Below are 24,137 nucleotides of genomic sequence, written 5' to 3' on the forward strand. Positions count from 1 at the left end.
AAAATGTGAAAAAAGTGGGATTAAAAAATCAACCAATATATTAAATTTATAATTTATAATTGACATTTTTTTTTTTATAAAATCTCAACCAATGTATTAAATTTATATTGTTTTGCATGTAGGACGTAGGTATATCATAATTTATGATTTATTAATTTTATAATATAATATAATTTTTATAAGACAGCAATTTCTAAATAACTATTTATATAAAATAATATTAATATAATATAGTATACGCATATAATATTATTTTTATAAGATAATATATCAATTTTGAAAAAAACAACTTAATATATAAAATATTTATTTTGGCGCAAATGATATGTAATTTTTGCACCTTTGGCGCTTATGTCATATGTTGGGTATAACAGGTATAAAATATTAGATTGGCGCTTATGTCCTACAAATTTTGGCGCAAATGATAGGTCATTTTTGTACCTTTGGCGCTTATGTCATATAGCCATAATTAGCCATAAGTCGGTTGAAGCAGTCTGGGGGGAGGCCCCTGCCACCTCTGGATCCGCCACTAAAACATATATTATCAATATGACAATATGTAATATTGTTCTAATTTTCTGGGTAAATTAATAGATCAATAGATTTCGATTTTTTATTAAGATTTTCTTGTACATTTTAAATTTAAGCTAAAATAGTAAAATGGTTCTAATTTAAAATTTATTTTTATTTTTTTTTATAATTTTGCCATAGGTTTTAATTTCTCAACCATTTCCTATGACATTTGTTTCTTTGTCCAGCTTTAGTAACAATGGAATAATGGTCAAATAAAGGTTATAAAATATTAAAGTAAGTTAAGTCCATCAGAACATGTATTTGAATATTTTAAATGATACAAATTAAAATAAATACTATAGATCCATAATTATTAACATATTTTTGTTTGTATTATTATAATAAATAATATTTAATATCCTCGGCCCCGTGCTGTTGTTTATTTATATTTATATATATATATGTATGGTAGCGACCATATTAGTAGTCAGTGTTCTACCATTGGCATTTATTAAAGTAGTTGGATCAATATTATAGGTCATTATTATTATTATTTTTAATATTTTTTTATTAGGCACCATTGCATTTATAGAAGGTAATTAGATAATGATTTACATAATTATAATACTGTTAAATAGACCACATAATAAATAAAAGGACCCAGAAGTTTCAATTTTTTTCTTTATGGATTAAAACAATTCAGAAAAGAAAATACCTACCTATTTATTATACCTACAATCAACATAATATGGATTGAAAACCGTTTTTTCTTGAAATAACAATATCTAATAAAAATACTATGAATCAGGCGTGGTTGGGGGGGGGGGGGGGTGTCAATCACATTATGGTTACTCTACACATTACATAACATGTATTTTTCAGTAGGCTGGGGATAATTCTAAACAAAATTGACAAGGCTGGGCAAGTTAGTGATTCTTTGAAAGTTAAGTTAGTTAGTTAATATGCACCAATAAAAAAAAGTTAAAATTTAATTTAACTATAAGTTAACTAAGTTAAGTTAAAAGTTGATACACACTTTATTCACTTATTAATTTTTTTCCAACCCAAAACTAAATTATAGACTATAGTGTTTATACTTTATACAGTATTACCATATAAGTTAGATTCGTATGATATCGGGGTCCGAGGTTAGACCCTCAATTTAACTCGAAAAACAAAGATTTGAATGATATAAATTTTTAACTTTAAACAATTCACGGTAAATATTTTTTGACATGAAAACGAAATAGACTGAAATTATGAAATATAATGAAATTAAAAACAAAATAAAGTAACTTAACTTACTTCTTAAAATGAAAAATTAGTTCGACAATTTCACATTAATTAAAAAAGAAATTTAGTAAGTGAACAGTTAAGTTAACGAAAAGCCAAAAGTAACTAGTTAAGTTAAAAAGTTCATATAAAATAAACGTTTTAACTTAACTTTAACTGTTTAACTCGTTAATACTCAGCCTTGAAAATTGGTACCAAAAAAAATTGAGTTTCCACCTCTTAAATATTAAGTACATTCATTTAAGACTAAAAAAAAGACACAACATCACTCATCAAGATTGAGTATACAGAATATAAGATCTTAATCTTAGCACCCCTCCTCTCCATCCCTCATTAAAAAATCCAAGATCCTACACTACTATGCATAAACTATAAAGATTGTAACTGTAATTTTAACTATAAATTATTTATAAACATAAGTAGGTATTTAATGTATATTTTTTATTATTATTTAATAATATGTTGTGTAAAATATATAATTTAAATGATATAAATTAGACTTTATTTTTTTACTTACTTGCGTAAGTAACGAGCAAAATTACAACAATTATATATCCATATATAAACTATTTTGAACTATTCCCAAATGTAGTATACCTATTATAATCACAAATAGATCTATCAATTTTATTTATAGTGGTTTTTCATCAGAAGACTAGTCCATAGGCGTGTGTACGAGAGGTGCAGGGCAGGGAAGGTTGCCATTTGTACGAGGTACGAGGAAGACCTACTATATCCTCGTAGACCTTTTAAACGAGAATTCCATCAAGATATAAAATATATATCTATTTTTATTTAAAAATAGATTTTATATACGAAAAACTAAATTACTTTGTGCCAATAACTAGTAACTACCTATACTCCCGCCAAATACTCCATCCTACTAAAGTACCTACATTCTATTATTAACATATCTACCGGGTTCGTAATATTCGTGTACTGGTACCCAATCCCAATTTACCAGTTACTAGTTATTATAACTATACAAATAGCAGCACAAACTCATAACTTTTATCATACAATATTTCCCCACTAACTAGTTGGGTAGTAGTTACCTACTAGTAACAAGTGACTTCCGAGTTCCAACTGCCGAGCACCGAGCTATATTGATTAGTCTGTACTCTGACACTCTGTACTTGTAATTTTCGTTGTTCGCATGTTTAAGTGTTGTCGTTATGAACTACATTACTGTAAAATATGTTTAACGAAGAAGATGAAAAAGTTGACATTCATTTAACACCACCCAGAGCAGTTGTTAAAAACCAACAAACACAGGGCACAAAAGTTTCGGGCAAAATGGCTAAATAAGGCAGGATTAAAACATGGTTGGTTCCTGTTGACGATCCAGGCTAGTGTAAATTGTGCAATTGCAAAATGGTCGCCGAACTCACCAACATTCCAATCTGAAAAACGGGAATTTTTACGCAAAATCTGTTTTCGATAAAATCGGTTTTGGCTTTTAGTGCAACTCTAAAACAAATGACCGTAGGCACATACAATTTTGACTGAGTGTTTATATTAGCATTTTCTATACACCATAACATTTTCCAAATATTTTAACTTATTTTGAGCTGTTTACAGACATTTTGCAGTTTCCATTTTTTTATTTTTTTTTATATAATTTGTTGGTTAAAAAGCTTGAAAATTTAACAGAAGGTTCCTATTATATTATTTCAAAGGCAGATGAAAAAAATTAAAAATCCATAGTCACAATTTTTTTTATAAGCATCTAAAGATCAAATATTGACAAAATACGTAAAAATGACGAAAATTTGCAAATTATTTTGAATTAGAAATTCATGAAAAATTTTCTTTTTAAATCTTAGATTTAAATTTAATACCATCCATTATACAGTGACCCACTTGTAACCTACTGTACAGCAGAGCGACATCAACTTATCCACCTTTTTTTGATAAAGGTAGACAATAATATTATGTGGAATCTTGTAATACATTTTCAAATCTTAGATTTAAAAAGAAAAATTTTTACGAATTCTTAACTCAAAATAATTTGCTAATTTTCGTGATTTTCCATATTTTGTCAATTTTTGAACTTTAAATGCTTATAAAAAAAAACTGTGACTAAGGATTTTTAGTATTTTTTATCTGCCTTTGAAACAATAGGTATACTTGGAGCCTTCTATTAAATTTTCAAGCTTTTTTGATAAACAAATAAAATTTTATTGATATTTTTAGAAAAAAAACTAAAAAAAATGAAAACTGACAATGTCCGTCACAATAAGTCAAAATATTTTGAAAATTTTATCGTGTATAGAAAATGGAAATGTAAACACTCAGTCAAAATTTCATGTATCCACGGTAATTTTTTTAAAGTTACACCAAAAACCAAAATCGATTTTCTCGAAAACAGATTTTGCGTAAAAATTCCCGTTTTTCCTTAATTTTTCTTTTGTTTTTTTGAAAACAGCGCTTTTGAAAACTACTGTGAAATTTAAATTTTGACCTCCCCAATGCACCAACGATATTCACTTTCTGATCGAACAATAGATACTGAAGTTGAAAATCGTAGCATTATTTCGACTACTTATCGTGTACACAGACACAAAAAAATTAAAAAAAATAAAAAATAAAAAAATAAAAAAACACACATCATTGTAAAATCAATACATTCATCGTTCCACTCAGAATCTAAAAAACTAATAAAATTGGAAACTTAAAATGTCCCTAAGCAGTTCAAAACAAATCAAAATATTTTGAAAATTTTATCATGTATAGAAAATGCTAATATAAACATTCAGTCAAAATTGTATGTATCTACGGTAATTTGTTTTAGAGTTATACCAAAAACCAAAATCGATTTTCTTGAAAACAACTTTTGTGTAAAAATTCCCGTTTTTCCTTAATTTTTCTTTTATTTTTGCTTTTGAAAACTATAGGAAATTTCAAATTTTGATCTCCCGAATGCACCAACTAGATTCACTTTCCCATCAAACAAGATACTGTTGAAAAAAATGGAAGCAGTTTTACTGCCCCAAACCGTGATGACAGACACAAAAATAAAAAAATAAAATAATAAAAAAACACACATCATTGTAAAATCAATACATTTATCGTTCCACTCAGAATCTAAAATATTAAATAAATATTTCAATATTTATGCAGTATAGATATTAGATTAATGGGAATATATAACTTGGTAGCTGGTACTAGTAATTATATAGATACCAGAGTGTACCACTGATTAATATGTACATGTCTTGTTAAGAGAGGGCCCAAAAATATTGTAGCCCCCCTCTCCACCGAAATGCAGGTCTGCGTACGCCTATGGTCTAGCTGATAAATATCCATTTTACGAAGGCAACGACTTTTTATACTTCTTTAACACACAAGTCATGCGTCATACTATACTCATATTATTATTAAAATAACCTATATGTCTATCTAACTTTCACATCTAGGTAATATATAACATTCAGCTCAATGAAGTTATTCAATTTTGAAGTGCATCAAAACTTATTTTGAAGCTATACTAGTAGTTGTTATAAGAGTCGAGTTTAATATTGTTTAAGTTGCGAAACCTCCTAAAATAAAAAAATAAATATCTATAGATAGTTGACATTAATTTAGCTCAATCAACTGGAACCCAAAGAGTATTGACAGTATTGCATATAACTGATGAGCTATGGTATAATCATCGAAGAAGCACAATTCGTTAGTAGGTACAATAATACGTCATAAAGAGTTTTCGAATTTCGATATAAAAAACTAACCTACCATCAATCATCATAAAAGACTATATTTTGATTATTCAGAAACCAAAACCTAAGTACCCAAATCGTCTGCTCATTAGTTTATTGTGTGACTAATATTTTTTTTTTATGCTGGCAATTATAATTATTTATTTATATATTATTATATAATATACACACAATGTACTATAGATAAGGCGCATAATAGGTATAGTGCTAGAACAACTGAACCAACAAACCAATTATTTTAGGGAATCTTTTTTCTGGTGTCACTGGTATTAAATATAATTATTTAATTTTAAGTGATCAAAAACCAAAGAACTAGTTCCGTCCCTCTTCCACCCGATATCGACCGCCTTAAAATATAAAAAGTTGAAGTTATACAGCATTGAAAACTTGAAACGTAAAATCATATTACTTTACACGCGTTGACGACGTTATACATCGTATACATCATAATATTCATAATAATAGATACACTATTTCTATGTGATATTGTTGTATAATAGATGATAACTTAATTACTATTTACTATCTTAAACATTTAAAGATAGATATCTATAATATTATGATAAGTCAGACTCTAAAATTATTATACCAGACCACTTTTATGATCAGTGAATGTTGGGAGTGGTTTTTGTAATACTAAACAATACCCTGCAAACGTCAACGCGCAAAACGCATGACTGTAATCTTTGCAGAGTTATTATGGTAGTCAGTGGTTGTGTTTAAAATAATGTGGCTCTGTTAAAACGAGAAGTAATTTTGACGAATAAAATGTAATTATACAAACAAAAATATATATAAGTGTATTATATAATGAGTTTAACTTATTAATTATATCAGTATGTTTTTTGTTAAAAAGTTTTAATACCTACTTATTGGGTAATGTATTTAATGCTGTTATATATAACATTGGGGTGGTACTGCAACTCAATTGAATGACAAATACAAATATATACAAATACAAATAACAGTTATTATCTTTAAAATAAGGAGCTTTTTAAACTTTTTATACAGTTATTTGTTTAATTTAAATATGTTGATTATAATCAGGTAATTTAAAAAATACAAACCATATTCTAATTAACAGTAAAGGTAATTAAAATATAGGCATCTATCATATCTACAGGCAAGTATAAGTAGGTACCTATCCAAAAAACTTTATAATTTTTTTTTAATGTTATGTAAATTTCTAAAATTAGCTCAATCGACTAATGTCTTAATTATACAATTATCCTTGATAAGAATCTTATCATCTGATGATTAAGGGCATAGGCAATAGGCGGAAAACAGGCCAAATCCGGGGAAATAATTGGAACACCAAGAATATTTTTTTTTTAATTATGGTTTTCCGCACATAATAGGTATTTGATCTATTTTAATGTTGTATTTGGATGTATTTTGGCTCCACATACCTATACATATGTCCATATGGGAAACTTCGTTCTCAAATGACGTTTTTAAAGAATAAATATCGATCAAGATTAACTGATCTCCGCCTTAAAAACACTCTGCGCATTAGTTGTTCTCCGAGAGTACCAAATTTTAAAAAACTGGTTAATATTATATTATATTGAATAAATTGCTTTGAATAGCTTTAATTGTATTTTTACATTTTTAATACAATTATAAGCACATTAATTAATTGTTTTTTCTGGCCTTTGAAAATGTTTTTCAAATTTACTGGATTGCCATAGAGTTTAATTGCTGACCCCTGATGGCTGATATAGACTATATAGAAGTCAGATTTAATCAAGAAACATTAACTATAATAAATAGTACCAGCCAATTAGTAGAGCTAGAAACTAACCACGATGATATGGCGAATTTGTGCCAAACCTCTGATTTGAAGCCGAATGAGTGGCTCACAGTTCATGGTAGGGATGATTTGTTAATTATTTTCAAATGTATTCAAAGTCTTTAAAATATTTCTAACTATACCAGTTACAAGCTGCTCATGTGAAAGGACTTTTTCCAAACTAAGTTTAACGAAAACCAAAACTGCATTATGAATCAAGATCGCCCAGATGGTTTATTAATCATCAGTGTAGAGCAAGAATTGGCAAGAAGTATAAGCTTTGGTGATGTCATTAAGTCTTTTAAAGTATTGAAATCATATGAGAGAGAAAAATGGATTTATAAACACTTTATTATTATCAATAATATTTACTATATTGTATATATGTAATTTTTATTTTAGTTTTAAATGTATTTTTATTGACACGTGCCAATGGTTATACTACCTTGGTCATATTTGAAAAATATTCCCATCATTACGAGTTTTTTAACATAAAAAATAATAGGTCTCACGATTTAAAAAATTGTTATGCCTCTAGGCCTCTAGGCGACCAAAGTCTGAAAACGACTATTATGAATAATTTGTAAATTTTTGAAATTTTGATAAAATACTTATAATAAGAATGTAACTTATAATATAATACTATGTATCTATAATATTTATTAACTACCTACTATTATAACAACTTATAAGGTACCTTGTATCAGGGCCTAAAATACATCTGATTTCGGAGGACACACCACACACTTATTAATTGAACTGTTACTTTTAGGCTTTGATAGTTTTCTATCGCAAAAAAACCTGTCGGGGTTGTAACTCACAAAATACCCCCTCCACTTATATATACCATTTATCCTGTAAGTGAGTTAGTGAGGTAATTTTTATAATTATTTTAAATCACTAAAAGCAGTAAAAGTCCACGGTGTAGTAAATTGAAAAATATTTAAATATTTTTGTATGTTATCATCAATTAGAATATAATTTATGTAACTATTAGTTACTATTAAATAGTTTATAAGAATATTCAAGGTTTTTAAAAAACAAATTTGATTATGCTTAGAAAATATTAAATAATATTGGATTTGTTAAATAAACTGTTATAATATAATATTATATGTATATTATTAGGTACTATGTAGATCCTTTTAGTTATATTTATTATAAGACAAAATAACTATTTATAATTCTTTAAAACCCGATTTATGATTATAATAATCAGTTTAATATTTTAACATATTTTAAACTTAAAATAAACAACAATACATATTTATAATATACTATAGTACCTAGTATCTACCTATACCTAATTATATAATACTATGACAATATTCTATAAATTACAATGTTTATACTAGGTAGTTAATATTTCAGTAGGTATTAGTGGTAAACAATATTGTATTTCAATAGAAATAGGAAATAATGTGTAGCATAGAATAATTTAAATATTTTAAGTACCTACATGTTTAGTTATTTTATTCTAAGGCAGGTATTTAATTACTTTGAATTGACCCATTATCATTTCTTCTTTTTTTATAACAAACTTGACCCTAGTATAAAAAGAAAATAAGTAGGTAATTAACTCTAGTTAACAGAATAGGTAACTAGTAAATTAAAATATCAAATGATTAATGTTTGTTATTTCTACAAAACTAAAAACACGTTATATAACTTGGGATACACATTTGTCATTCCGGGGACACACTTTGATTTTCAGGGGACACAAAGTGTGTCAGGGGACACAGTATCTTAGCCCCTGCCTTGTATTACATTTCCAGCTTTTTGACCCCGATTTTTTTATCAACAGTTATAAAAAAAAACTAAAAGTTAATATTCAAATGTCTATAAATAGCTAAACGAGTCAAAATAATTTAAGAAGTGCATAGGAAATGATAAAATGAACATTTGGTGAAAATTTCAAGTATCTACGGTTGAATCACTAACTTTAGTCACGACAAATAAGAAAATCATTCGATGAAAATTCTTTAACTTACGGCTGAAAATCCAATGCCAAAAAAATTTTATCTTCTGACTTCTTAACAATTATTTTAGATTTACTCTAAACTTTTTTTGAATATCCATTATCTTAACAACAACTTGTATGAACATTGTATCACATTTTCAAGTATTTTGACCAAGCAAAAAATTTTTTATCGCAAATAATTTAAAATTAGGTAACTAATAAAAATCAATATTTTCTTTAAATAGCATTTTCTAAATGTCTATAGAAAGCATAAAAATTTTGAAAATCTTATAGTGCAAGTGTAGAAAATGATATTAAAACATCCGGTGAAAATTTAAAGTATTTACGGTTATTGGTTTTATAGTTACACTAAAGAAACTAAATCATTTTTTTCAAAAACCTGGTTTCACGTAAGAATATCTGTTTTAATTTTTTGTTTATTTTTCCAAAGTTTTGAAGACTTTATTGTTAACCTCTCAAAAATACCGACTAAATTCACTTTCCATCAGAAAAAGATGGTGAAGTTGAAAATCGAAGCATTATTTTTACAAGGAAAAATGTTTAGATAGAAAAAAAACACATCATTGTAAAATCAATACATTTATCGCTCCGTCAGCTATATCTAAAAACTATTGTAATCTAATGTTAGGTATATATTATAAACTTTGTGTAAGCATTTGGAAAACTAATACTGAAGTTATAGATCAATAATAAATATGTTAGAATAATAATACTTAATAATATTTGAACATAAAATATCGTGTACCTATTTCTGTTAGTGGTTTCGTCTTTGGTTCTAAAAATATTTTTTGATAATCACCCGATATCTACTATAAGTACTACCTGAAAATTGAAAATTGCAAGTAGGTATACCTAGTTATAGAATATTTTGTTAACGTCACAGAAAATTCTAATGGGTATCATCGTAAACTTAGTGACTATAGATACGTATATACGAAGATAGGTACGCTAAAAATATAGAATTGAGTTTACGCCGTACCTACATTCGTATACCTCCCAATTACCAAATAGTTAATATATCACTGATTAGGTAGAACCTACATAGGTACTTACTTATTTCAGTTAGGTATAATCAGTAACCATTCGTTAAATTCCTTATACGCCTAGATTCTTTATATATATGACGTAATTATACGCTACTAATGTTATAGGTGTTTAAATAAAATCAATACGGGTACCTAGTACTTATAGTAGGTAGATAAAATGGTTTTATTTTTTATACAACAATAGGTACTATACTAGACTAAAAATACTTACCTAAACTGAATTTTTTGTTCGTCAGTCGAGAAATTTGTTTTCGTAGTGATTTCTTTATTTTTATAAATAAATGTAGTTATTAGGTACTTACATTATAATATGTCTATATACATAAATACATTTCTTCGTTATATGTAGGTAGGTACCTATTATATATTCTATGTTGTATAGAATAAGTAGGTATGTACCTACTCGCGTAGATAAAGTTTTATAAATAAAATGTAAGTACTGATTCTTAAATGTTTAATACCCAGGTGACTAGGCGCAGGTGGCTAGGTTCAATACAAAATGAAAGTAGGTATACCTATATATTATGTTATATCATTGATTATACATAGTATAATTTAATATTATACTATGCATAATCAATGGTACCTACCTATAATATTATTACAAATTATATATAGGTACTTTAGTACTTATATTAAATATAAAATACCTTCGGAATTTAAATAATAATGCTTTGCGTAGGTACTTCAATATATTATTCTCGGTTCCACTGCCAGCTGTAAATAATTTATCATATACACTTTAGAAACAAATAATAATTTTTTTTACAATCATTTAGAGTTAAAATTTGTTTGAATTCGTCAAAACCACGAACATTTGCAAACCATTTTGTATTTAAAAATGTATAAAATGTTCAATTTGTATAGCTATAGGGATTGAAAGTGTAAAACAAGGTTTTTCATACTGCAATCAAAAAATCTAAAACATAATATAAAAGCACCATTTTTTTTATAGATTGGCTAAGCTCAAATTTGGACTAAATTAGATATTTAAACGAAGAATAACAATTTTAGTTATTTTGAAGTCATTTATAAATATTATTCGTGGATACTTGAAACTTTTGAAGTATATTATTAATTACTATATTTTATTACACAATGACATTTTAAAATGCAATATTTTCTGCAAAAGTTAATTTAACCTACTGTATTACTAATAGTTAAATAAATTACCAACTATGTCATAAATATACTTATTAATATAAGCTTACAGACCATCTTCACTCAGAATCATTTTCGTAAACAATAATTGTATAATTCAAATTTAACACATTGTACAGCAGAGCGGTACCTACCTACTTGTCCAACTTTTTTTTATTATATTTGTTTTATTACAAAAATTTACAATACAATCAAAGTTCAATAGAAATTACATGGATACCTTCACAATATCACATGTCGTCATTACTTGGTAACGAGATTCCTAATTAGACAACAGATCTGAGGCCAGAACAATCTTACAACCCACAATCACTTGACATAGGTCCAGGTTAATGATATTTAAGTCTCCATCAATCAAAAAATTAAGTTTCAGAAACTAGTTTCAATTAGAATTTAAATATCAATATATTATATCGCTGGATGATTTTAATATCAACAGATTATCGTGCTCAAATAATTGTTCGATTAAATTTTGCAACGTTGGAAAAAAAAAAATATCGAACGTTCTCAATCGTATTTTACCGTATAACACAGACTCAATAACACAAATACTAACAACTAACATATTTTCGTAAGCAGGTACATAGGCGCAATTTGGACTCAAGTGTGCTTATCACCCCCTATTTTAAAACTAGCACACCCAAAGTCGTGCATGTTCATTTTCATTGTAATAGTCATTATAACCATAAGATAATATGAAATAAAATAGAGAGACTTCGGCACCCCTAGTTTTTTCATTGAATTTGCTCCCATGGCTAGGTTATAAAAGCAGTACCTACTGCTTATTTATAAAATAATTTTAAAGTATTTATATATTATTTTTATATTTATTGGAAGATATTATTTATAAGTACCATTATGTATAATTAGGTAGGTATTTCGGAATTTTTTGTACGTGCTATTTTTACACATTACGATACCTACTAAATATGGAAGTAATAACATAGGTATTTCTTTATTTGTTAGACGATTTTTTTGAAAGTAAATGTTCTAAACCCACAATACCTACCGCACTTATAGTGCTTTAATTGTTATTGGCCCCATCGATAACAAATTATGTTTTAACGCTAACAACTTAACAACACGTCTTTTAGATTGAATTGTGTTAAATTTTAGCCGCCGAGATAAATGAAATGTGTAGGTACCTACATCATTATTGCAGATTTTTAGCAATATATTATAAATAGGTACGTAATATACACTTAAATTTAAAAATATTGGCGTTTACTTCAGAGTTAAGATTAATAAAACTTGAAATGTTATAGACCATAAAAAGTTACCATAGTTTTCAATTTTTGTACATTTTTTTACTGTAATCTATTTTTTTCTTTTCTTGATCCTGATTCCTGACACCTAAGTAATACGTTAATTGTGTCTAATAGGTACCTACCCACCTATCTCTTGATATGTAGGTACCCAAGTAGAAATAAAATATTTATTTAATATTGAATTAATTTTCTTAATGGCTATAATAGTTTAGTAGTCTATGCTGTAGATATGTACTTCCAACGGCTGTGAATTTATTTGTTTTTAAATACCTTATGTGGGGTACCTATACTCAACAGGCCACTTATAGTATGGACCATTGTAATATATTATAATTATTCATTACACAAGTTTCAATATTGGCTTACTTAGCTTAAATACTTAATAACAAAAATTGTAAGTGTAATTTATTTTGTACCTAACAATAGTTATATCAAAAATATTGATTACCTACATTATAATCTACATTTTATCAATTAATAATTGGAAATTAAGTTAGAAATGGTTTATTAAATAAGCCTTGAAAAAAAAAACCTATTCAAAGAATTTGATTTAAACTAGTCACATAGACCATTGAGTATAACTTAGTAAATTTGTTAAGAGGGCGCTACCAAATATTTGTTGTCTCCGTCTTACAAGTGCGTAACATAACAAATTTACGCTCAGCTGATCATGTTTAGCTCCGTTAGTTTAAAAATTTGAGTGAATTGACCTATTATGAAACTTGATGGTAAGAACATTATCTGTGTTTGTATGTGGGTTTTTACAATAATTCAATTTTAAGTGAGTTATTAGCATTTTTAAAGTTTGCTGTATTATATACGCATAATTTGCTAAAAAATTAAACCATCGTAAAAAACCTACTTACAAATATAGATAATGTTCTTACCATTAAGTTTCATAATAGGTCGATTTGCTCAAATTTTTAAACTACCGGAGCTAAACGTGATCTGCTGAGCATAAATTTATTTGTTACACACTTGTAAGACGGAGACAAAAAATTTCTGTGAGTATCCTCTTACAACTTAAAAATATTGGTGTTGAGCAGTTAAAATTTTTAAGGGATCATATTATTACAGTTTCAATGAAACAATAAAAAAAATTATATTCTTCAATAATCATTTATCATATTACACAGAACAGTCGACAAGAGAATATAGGTAGTTTTAAATCATATTTGTTACATATATATTTTAAATTTAAACAACAAGTATAACATAGTTAACAAATTACTATCCTTAATATTACAACACTGTTTTAATTTCGCTTAATTCTAAATTAAATACATAATTTTTTTTCCACCATAAACATTAATATATAAGATCTATTCAGATGCTTAAAAAAGGAACTCGCTAGTTATACCAACTCAAATTTGCTTTAATACATCTATTAGAAACCTCCAGTAAAATATATTCTAATTAGGTAAACAAATTATTAGTAGCTAATGGGTAGTTATTTACCAAATGTCTTATTAGTTAGATTTGTCCTACTAAAAAAAAAGCAAAAACAAAAAAGGGATCCAATAGTCATAAACTTTATACTAATAAACCAGCCCTACCGATATTAATAGCATTAGGCGTCTTGAGCCGAGATAGACGGCACAATTAAATGGTTGATACTGTGATTATAAATATATTGTCATAGTATATAGTTATAGTTTATACTACCACCAGTACTCTCGTGGATCCAATTTGCATTCACAGAGCTGGTCTATGAGTATAAAGTCTATACAAATAGTAGATCGACATACACAGATATTAAGATAATCTAATAAAGCATTTAAGCATTAAATTACATACAATATAACAGTGCTCTCAAACATAATATATTTAAATAAATCAACATTTCATTAATACCTTAATTCATTCACTCAGCCTTATAATAATTAAAATTATATATCATATGGATATTTATGTATACCTATTTGTATATTTTACATTTTTTTGTTTTTTTGAAATATTTTTGTACAAAAATATATTTTATTTTTATAACACATACATAAACTTTTCACCCAAAACAGTAAGTGATACATATATAAGCTACTCACATAATGTTATTTTTGTATATTGAATAAATTATTAAATACAATTATAATAACTAATAATAAATAGTAGGGTAATCTAAAAAAAAACTCACAATCGTCTTATTAACGTAGTATAACATTTGACATGCCAATTTTCTTTAGGATTCTAAGAAATAAGGTTAATGACATTTAAATAAATTAGGTAGGTAACTCAAATGTTGTATTAACAAAAGTGCTATTTGTTTTTGGTTAAAAATACAATAAAACATCCTGAAAACATTAAGTTTCTCAGTGTGATAAAAAGGTAGTATAACATGATGTTTAACACGAAACATCAATAACAAATTACTTTATGGTTTTATAATAGAAAGAAAAACAACAAAATTAATAATAATATAACAGAATCCCATAAAGTTTACTAAAAAAAACATTCTAAAAGGAAAAAATTGGACGGTTGTATAATTTGCCATTATAAACAATATCAAAAATACATTTTGGAAATTTTCTATCTGAACAAGCCTATTAAATAATTTAGTATTTTTTTCATTTCTAAAAGCAACCAAAAACATAAAGTTAAAAATTATATTACTATAATTTGAATATTTAATTACCATCACATGTGTTACTGTCATAATACACACATGTGGTTTGACTATTTTTTAATTTATGGCTTGAAATAAGTTATTAAAACAATAATTACAGATAAATAAAATTCCCAAAAATGAATAATGTTTTTAAAAGGGCATATTTTTGCTATCACAATATTTAAATAAATCACAATAGATAGACAAGACAAAAATTACAAATGTTTACAAATTGTCCAGAGTGGAAATATATAAATAAAATTATTATAATACGTATAACATATAATCAAAAATCATATTAAAATTGTATAGATCTGAAAATATAAATATTTGAGCTGAAATAAGTTGTTTAAACATTGTTATACAAAATTTAAATAACAGTGCACAAGAATAATAATTTATACAGTTCAAAATAAAAAGGGATTCAAATAACTTTAATTTAGACGTTCAACCAATATTTTAGTTAGTTAACAATCTAAACCTATGAATTAGTAAATTGGAGAATATTTTCTAAACACTTAAAAACAATTTTAGGAATAGTGGCAAACAATGTCTATAAAATACAATTCTTCGATAATATAACTTGTAATTATTTTAAATATGAAAGATAATATTTGAATAATTAATTTGAATATAAGAACCGATGGATTCAATGTGATTAAATCTATTTGAATCCAACCAAACAAAATGTATGAATTATTGTGAGAAATGAGTATAAAAACATTTTTAGTGACTAAAAATGTATTATTTATTTTAAAGATAAATATATTTTATTAGATTGGTATTTTAGTATAATAAAGTTGATTTAAAAGCTTTGATATTAGTTTATTGTCTGCCAACTGGTATTTTCTAAATTATCTAACGAGAAATTCTATGTACAGAATAATTATACATATTACATATTTAATATGCATTACAAGTACCTATATAAATATACTTAATGCATCATAACATTTTATTTACTAGACTAGAAATTATCAATTTGAGTAGCTAAAGTCTGTGTATTAATAGGAGAAGGATTAGGGAACATGTTAATAGGTTGATCTGCAAAAGACATGGTTGGTTCTTTGTTTATAACATCCTTATATTCATCAATAGATTCATTGACTTCGGTAGCTGTTTCTTCATCATCACCTAAAATTTTTAGAGCTACCACTAGATCTTGTAGGATTTCAGTTTCACGTTGCTCAATTAATTGATAACGATGGTTAAATACTGATAGATGAGCAAACACACAATTTAAATGTGTATGCAAATTTAGTAGTACTAACTCACGAAAGTGACTATGGTAAAGATGTGCTATAACGTGAAACAACAATCTTAAAATTTTTTTTACTACAATCTCCAAGCCAACTGGAAATTCATTAGCTGTAACAATAAACATAATTAATGCATAAGTAAATTTACAAATTTAAAAAATGTATTATTATATACTGTTAAAAATATATTATGTACCATATTTAGTTGGAAAAATTGTCTCATCATTAATAGTTTTTTGAACAAACGTCATAACATAGTCAATGTATAATGGAGCAGCAACTCGAGATTTTTTTCCTTTTTCGTCAAACCACAAATATGTTCTAAAACAAAATTTAAAATGGGACACATTAAACAGTAATAATAGAGTATTATTTTAGCTGAAAAGCATACATATCATTTTTTAATAATCGATAATAATTATCAAAAAAGTAGCCTAAATGTTAAATCAAAATTACTAGAATTGTACCTAACGTTTGTAAAGTTTAATATCAATGAATATTTCCCATTTCTTATCGTTAATTACGTTATTAATCAGACATGACCAATAACCATGTGTCTCAGCAGTATTGTTATATTGTCTAAATGTAAATTTTATGATCAAATTTATTGTTTGGGAGTTTTAAAAGAATAAAACTTTTAACACCATGAAACTAAACATAAAGACAAATTTAAAAATCTAGTGGGAACAGAACAGGTAGTAAAAAGTAATTTGATAAAAAAATATACATTTTTTTCTAATTTAAATAATCAATACATAATAAACAGAGCTCGGGACTTTATGCATTTGTATAAATTGTTCAGGAAATAGATAAGAGAAATCGGATTTGATACATATATGTTTTTGGATATAAGGAGATAAAATTAAAATTTTTTTTTGCATATTCTATATTTTTTTAAATTTCATTAACGATTTATAAGAAAAATTAAAAATATTAATGAAAAATTTTCATTTTCGATGCGTTGTAAATAGGGCTCGGATTTATATGTATTTATATAACCAAAGTATGTATTTATACAGTAAAAATATGTACATAAATATGTGTTAAAGAATTCAAAATATGTATTATCGAAAAAAAAAAATAATAATTAATAATAAAATAAAATGTAATAAAAAATGCATATTTATCTATAGTTATCTAATTATCTTGATTACAATTAATAATAACCTGCACTTTTAAATTTTCGAATTTAAAAGATAGTTGATATAATATATAGTCATGATAACCTTTCAATTATTCTAAATTTGAAGAAAAGACATTAAAACAGTATAATTGTATAAATATGTGAGAAAAAATTGAATAATTGTGAAATATGTAAAAACATGTATTTATGACAAAATATGTAAAAATATGTAAAATCAAATATAGCTCGTTTTATCAAAAATATTATGAAACAAATTTATTACTTGCCGAAATTAGTTTATCATGTCGCAGAGAAAATATGTATTTACATAATAATCCGAGCCCTAGTTATAAATATGTTATTTCAAAAACAAACATGCAGATGGTACATTGTTTATTCTAAATTAATTTTGTCTATATAATTTCATTTGCAGTAAAGCCGATAATCAATAGCGTGACTGTGACCAATACCATTTCATTTGGAGAACCCATTTAATTTTTAGCTCTGAAAACAATATTAATTTTATTTATCTGATTGGTATTAATTTGTTTGCCAGTATTCAGTGATCGTTATCATGTCAATGTATTTATGAATATTTTGTCATGTTTGTATAAAAATATACCTGTGTGCGAAAATGAATTGAATTAATTTTAATTGTTACATATAGAAGAAGATGCTGAATTTTAAAAAAATCCAGACATCAACAGTTTGGCCCTATTTCTTTTATATAGTTTACATAAGTTTTTTTTTAAATTTAATTTGTCTAAGTACTTCTAAAATGTATAACCCATAATTAAGTGCATATTTTGATATTATGTTATGCATATGTATGAGCATATTTTCATGATTTTAAGTGCATAAAGTCCAGAATCCCGATAATAAAAAAGTATATTTATCACTGTAACTACAATAAAATACAATATTCTATTAACTTAAGAGGATGTTGCACCCGTATGTGAGTTCTCCGTCTTACACACGTACGACATAGACAATTTTTGTTCACTAGTTTTAGTAGGGTGCTGTCAGTTATGACATTGGAGTGAATTGACTACCTAATATCAAACTTTTAATTAACAAAATTATCTGTGTTCCCTCATTGGTTTTTACGATATTTGAATTTTTAAGGGTGTTAGGAGTATGTGCAACATTAATATTTGGAAATACTCATAATTCACTTAAAAATTCAAATATCGTAAAATCCAATGAGAGAACACAGATAATGTCGTTACTCAAAAGTTTAATAATAGGTTAATTTCTCTCTATTATCAAAACTGAAAGCAACTTGTTGAAACTAGCGAACGAAAATTTGGTGTGTCGTCAGTGTGTAAGATGGAGACAACACTTTCGGGTGTAATGTCCTTTTAAAAGAAAAAGTTTAAATTCTTGGTCCACCAAGAATTTTTTCTTTATCGCTTCGTTAATAAATGGTTGGTGAACAGTGGTTTAATTAATATACATAATTATTTTAACAATAAAAAATTATTAATACAACAAAACTTCTATATTATGAAGTCACAACCAAAAAAAATTGTACTATTGAGAATTTTGTTAAATAGAATTAAATAAATACAGTACAAATTTTGTTTTGTTCTCAAAAATTTTTAGTCAAACAGAAAATGTTTTTAAATGGAAGTTTTGCTGTACTATTATTAGTTATATTTTTTAATTTATAATTCATGAAATACCTATAACTTGGCCCAACCATATCAGGACATCCCGAAATTGTACAGAATTCTGACACAGTTCCATAAATCAAGTTGGTGTTGTCAAAAATTGAAATTGCTAGGATAAATAATAAAATTAAATTAAAAATAAGAATCAAATGTTGGCAAAAAATTATAATTACTTACTATGAGAAGCGAGCCACTCATTAAAATCTATTCCATTTGGCATTTCAACTAATATCCTAAGATCAATATCAGGTAACTTCTTTTCTAATACGGCTTCTTCCAAATACAATTTGTTATCATCATTACATGATGATTCCTTGTCTTTGGCCTTTCGACCTTTCCTATAAACAAACAAATATATAATTTAAAATTAAAATTAATTGTACTTTAATGTTTAAATATTTATTACAATCTATCATTATTTCTGTTCTTCTGTTTTTCTGCCACCACTTTATATACTTAAATTTTTTATTTAGTCATATAAACACTAACTAGACCCGAGGTTTATACTTTTCACTAAACAACCCATTTTGGAAAATGTTTACATTTTGGAGAGCCACGATGTACTAATGACTTTTTTTTTATTCATTGATGATCACTATATTTGCAATAACTTTTAGTCTATCAGAGCTATGGTGACACATCTCAGGTGTACTTGTAATCATGTATAATGATTATTGATTAATAATAAAACTAAATTAAATTTTAAATGTACAATATAGTTACACACAAAATATTTTGTTACTGTATCATATTTATTTAAATTTATACCTATATTAATACATAAAATATTTTATATTATGAAAAAATATATAAATATTTCAAAACTTAACACAATTCAGTTTGAGAACCTCTGATCTATACTAGTGCCATTCAGAGAGCGCTACTCGCTGGCGCATCCAAATGAACAATCTCCGCGTTTTCATACCCAAATTTCTCCCACTCTACCCTATAGTTGTAGCAACAATGGTTGTGGCGACAGCGACGGCCAGAGTTGACGGCGGCCAGCGTACTGGCAGATTAAGTGGTGGGAATGCGCAAGATTGGACGAGTTTTGGGCGCCGCCCAGTAGCGCTCTCTCAATGGCACGAGTATAGACAAATAGTCAAAATTATAATAAATAAAATACGTTAATGAGATTAAAGTATAAACCTTGCATAAAAAGTTTCTTAGCTTGTAAAGTAATAAATATTTAGTAAAAAGCTTGAATATTTAACTTAAATTGTATTATCAATAAGTAAATTTGTATTAAGACTATAAGTATTTGACTAGGTATATAATGAAATTCCCCATTTGACTATAATATGAGTGTTGATTAAAACACATTAATAGATGTTACAAATAATTACAAATTAATATAAATATATATTTTATAACATGGAACTATGATACATATAAATTATTTTTAAAAACCCAATTGAATAAATAGTATAATACCAATAATTATTAATACAATTTAGACAAGGCTGATATAAGGACATAGAAGCTATTATTTATATAATATCAAATAAATTTACAAAAAGGTATAAATATAAATATATAATGGTATCTAATAATACCAACCACCAACAATACTTTACATGTTTATTGTTTATACTTTATACATTTTTAATTTATTTTCTGGTCCATTCTTATGGTTTATAGATCCGCCCATGGAAATGGATAATATAATATTTACTAGTATATATTATAATATTTTTAATAATATATGACAATAAATCTATATATTATTTTATATGGGTGTATTTCCTGTATTATTGTCTTAATTAAACATAATATATTCACAAATTAGTTCAAAAATCAATCTTCAATATATTTAATATAAATTTCTAGCTCAAAGTCAGGAAAACACTACTTAAATTATGTAATTCCTCTATTTTTTAAACTTAATTAGATACAATTATTTGCACTAAGAAAATCTATACTAAATGTTATCAATTACTATAATCTTTATATTGTATTCTTACTTTTGACTATAATAGAGCTATAAAGGTCACTGCAGCGGTGGCGGTAAAATTCTTTTGTCTTGGCAGTGCCGGTAAAATTGTGTCCGAACTCATTTTGCCGTAACCATTACCGCCACCGCTACAGTGTGTGGGGACCGTGATACATGTATATAAATAAAATAAAAAATATTTTATTTAAGAGGACATGCGGGTAGCATGTGGTGTCTCCGTCTTACAAATTTACAACGTAGCCAAAAACTTTTTTTTAACAACTTAACTGCTTCTGTATTTATAGAAGAATTACCAAAATTTCACAACACATAGGGAAGAACTTTTTCTGTGATGTAACGTTTTTAGTTTTTGGATAACATAAATACAATTAAATTAAAGTTATCAGTTTGAGAACATTAGGTATTTTTGTTCTTTTTCATTTAATTAATAAAAATGATTGGTTAGTGTTATTAAAACAATTAAAACGCTACGTCAAGTTCTTCCCTATGACATGCGTTGTGACTTGAATTACTATAAATACAGAGAGTGTAAAGTTGTTACCAGTAAAACAGTTTTAGGTTATATTTTACATTTGTAAGACAGAAACAACACTTGCAGGTAACATGTCCTCTTAATAATATTATAAATATTTAAAGGGTTATTTAAAATGAATCATCCTATGCTTTTCACCCGAATTTTTAGATCATGTTATCTATGTAGTCTATGTTCTTTTGGGGATAGATATTATAAGTCTTATAATATCTATGGGGATACCATATATAATATGATAGTATTACCAAACATATTAACGTTCAAAATATACTGTTATTATTAATTGTCTAAATCATTTATAACAATAGGATATCTTAAAGATTCAATGTATATCAGTGGCATATTTATGGCTATTCTTTTACTTAATGCAAATTTATTTTAGATTATAATATAAATGTACATTTTAATGCTTTTAAAGTAAGGTATTTAGTATTTCCTCCCCCCTCCAAAAAAAAAATGGTTCACAGCTATGCCGCTGGTATAATAACACCATTATCATAATTACAGATGAGCTAAAAAATTAATAGTCAATCACATGGATATGCATGGAATGAATTTGAGTTCTGAATTTCCAATAGAAGTTGTTAAAGTGTGTAAGCCATATTAGAACATAGGTAATTTTATTCTATTATTTAATAAATTATAATATTATATTACTTTAAAGTATAAACCTAAAATTAAAACTAAAAATAAACAAGCAATTGAAATCAGATGAATCATTTTGAATAACTTTTAACATTGTATTATAAACAATTTTCTATAGTATTATATAATTTAAACTCAAAATATATAAATTAGTATTGTGTTAGTTTTATATTCTTAGTGATGTAAATGTAATTTTTTCTAGGATATACACTATATGGGGGAGGAGCATTGGGACTTTGCCCCTTCTCAATAACAAAATAAAATTTGGAGTAATCACCACCTATACGTACGTTAATTGAGACATCTAGCACCCCTAGATTTTTAACCATAATTACAGATTGAAATTACTTTTTATTACATAGTTATGTTCTGTTTGCTATGTATGGGGTAAAAAGAAAATAAATCTCTACGTACTATATTTTCTAAAATTATAACTAAATAAATAAATAATATAATAAAAATATAATTGATAATCTTTTGGATTCAACAATTTAAAAATGCATGTTATTAACAACTGTAATCAATATAATTGGATAAATATACATTTTTTATTACATATTTTTATTATATTATTAATTATTATTATTATTTTTGATAATACATATTTTGAATTCTTTAGCACATATTTATGTGCATATTTTTGCTGAATAAATACATACTTTGGTTATATAAATACATATAAATCCAAGCCCTAGTGATAACATAAAATTCTTTCTTCCATAAAATCTGCCATAAACTTTTTTTTTAACTTCATTAGTGCCCCCCATAGGTTTAGAGTAGAACCCTGCGGCTGTCCTTCAACCATAAAATTATAGTTTCCATAACCGTGTTCGGTTATGATCGGTATGATGGTTGACTATCATTAGACAAATGATAATTTTCCACTGTACAACCAAACTAATTTGTCAAAAATAAAGATAAAAATTTGAAAGTAATTTATGTTTTATTTTGAAGGTGTACCTTAGGGTTGCCATTCGTCCCGATTTCGCCGGGACACTACCGGTTTTTACTACAGTCCCGATATTTTTCATTTCCCGGCCGGGACGTGGATAAGTACCGGTTTCTTAAAATAAGTCCCGAATTGTTCACGTGTGAATAACAAACAATAAATAATTGTCGGAAATTTCCGAGATAGCCGAGGACCGATAATTTTACCGATAAAGTTTCATAGCGACATAGCGTATACAATTTATAGAAATAACGATTAGTCGTATATTATAGTCATATATTAGTCTTCACTCTTCAGTCATACGTATTTAGTATTAAATTACTTTGCTGTGTTCTGTGTTGTAGTTTTATTTTGAATTTTTATTTTTATGCTATTCTACGTGTTATTATTTCAAACATCATGGCTCCAAAACGATTATGCAGCTTCACTGACAAACTCCAAAATGAATTTCCATTCATTAAAAAGGTAAAAACCGAAAATAATTTTGATGTGCAATGTACTGTATGTTTGAGTACATTTTCAGTTAGCCATGGAGAGAAAACTGATATAACATATCATATGAATCCAATAACATAAATAGCACAAAAGTCTGCATTGACATCTGGCAAAGTAAATAATTTTTTT

At 26.3% G+C, this 24,137-nt stretch overlaps 1 protein-coding gene across 2 annotated transcripts in view; it reads right to left on the reverse strand.

The window, feature by feature from the left end:
• Positions 1–15,784: 15,784 nt before the first annotated feature.
• LOC100161905 (MOB kinase activator-like 2) overlaps positions 15,785–24,137 on the reverse strand; it is a 22,263-nt gene continuing 13,910 nt past the window's right edge. Inside the window, exons 1-5 of one of the 2 annotated variants that reach the window (XM_029491883.1) lie at positions 19,840–20,124; positions 19,611–19,771; positions 19,446–19,542; positions 16,834–16,958; positions 15,785–16,746 (exon numbers count right to left, since the gene is read on the reverse strand). In XM_029491883.1, the coding sequence (XP_029347743.1) occupies positions 16,346–16,746; positions 16,834–16,958; positions 19,446–19,542; positions 19,611–19,653 (666 nt within the window). In that variant the 5' untranslated portion in view covers positions 19,654–19,771; positions 19,840–20,124 and the 3' untranslated portion in view covers positions 15,785–16,345. Of the gene's footprint in view, positions 16,747–16,833; positions 16,959–19,445; positions 19,543–19,610; positions 19,772–19,839; positions 20,125–24,137 lie in introns of those variants that run through there. The other variant, XM_029491877.1, reaches the window with a different exon arrangement.

This window comes from Acyrthosiphon pisum, chromosome X (genome assembly GCF_005508785.2).
Source record: "Acyrthosiphon pisum isolate AL4f chromosome X, pea_aphid_22Mar2018_4r6ur, whole genome shotgun sequence".
In the NCBI taxonomy this organism is placed as follows: Eukaryota; Metazoa; Arthropoda; class Insecta; order Hemiptera; family Aphididae; genus Acyrthosiphon; species Acyrthosiphon pisum.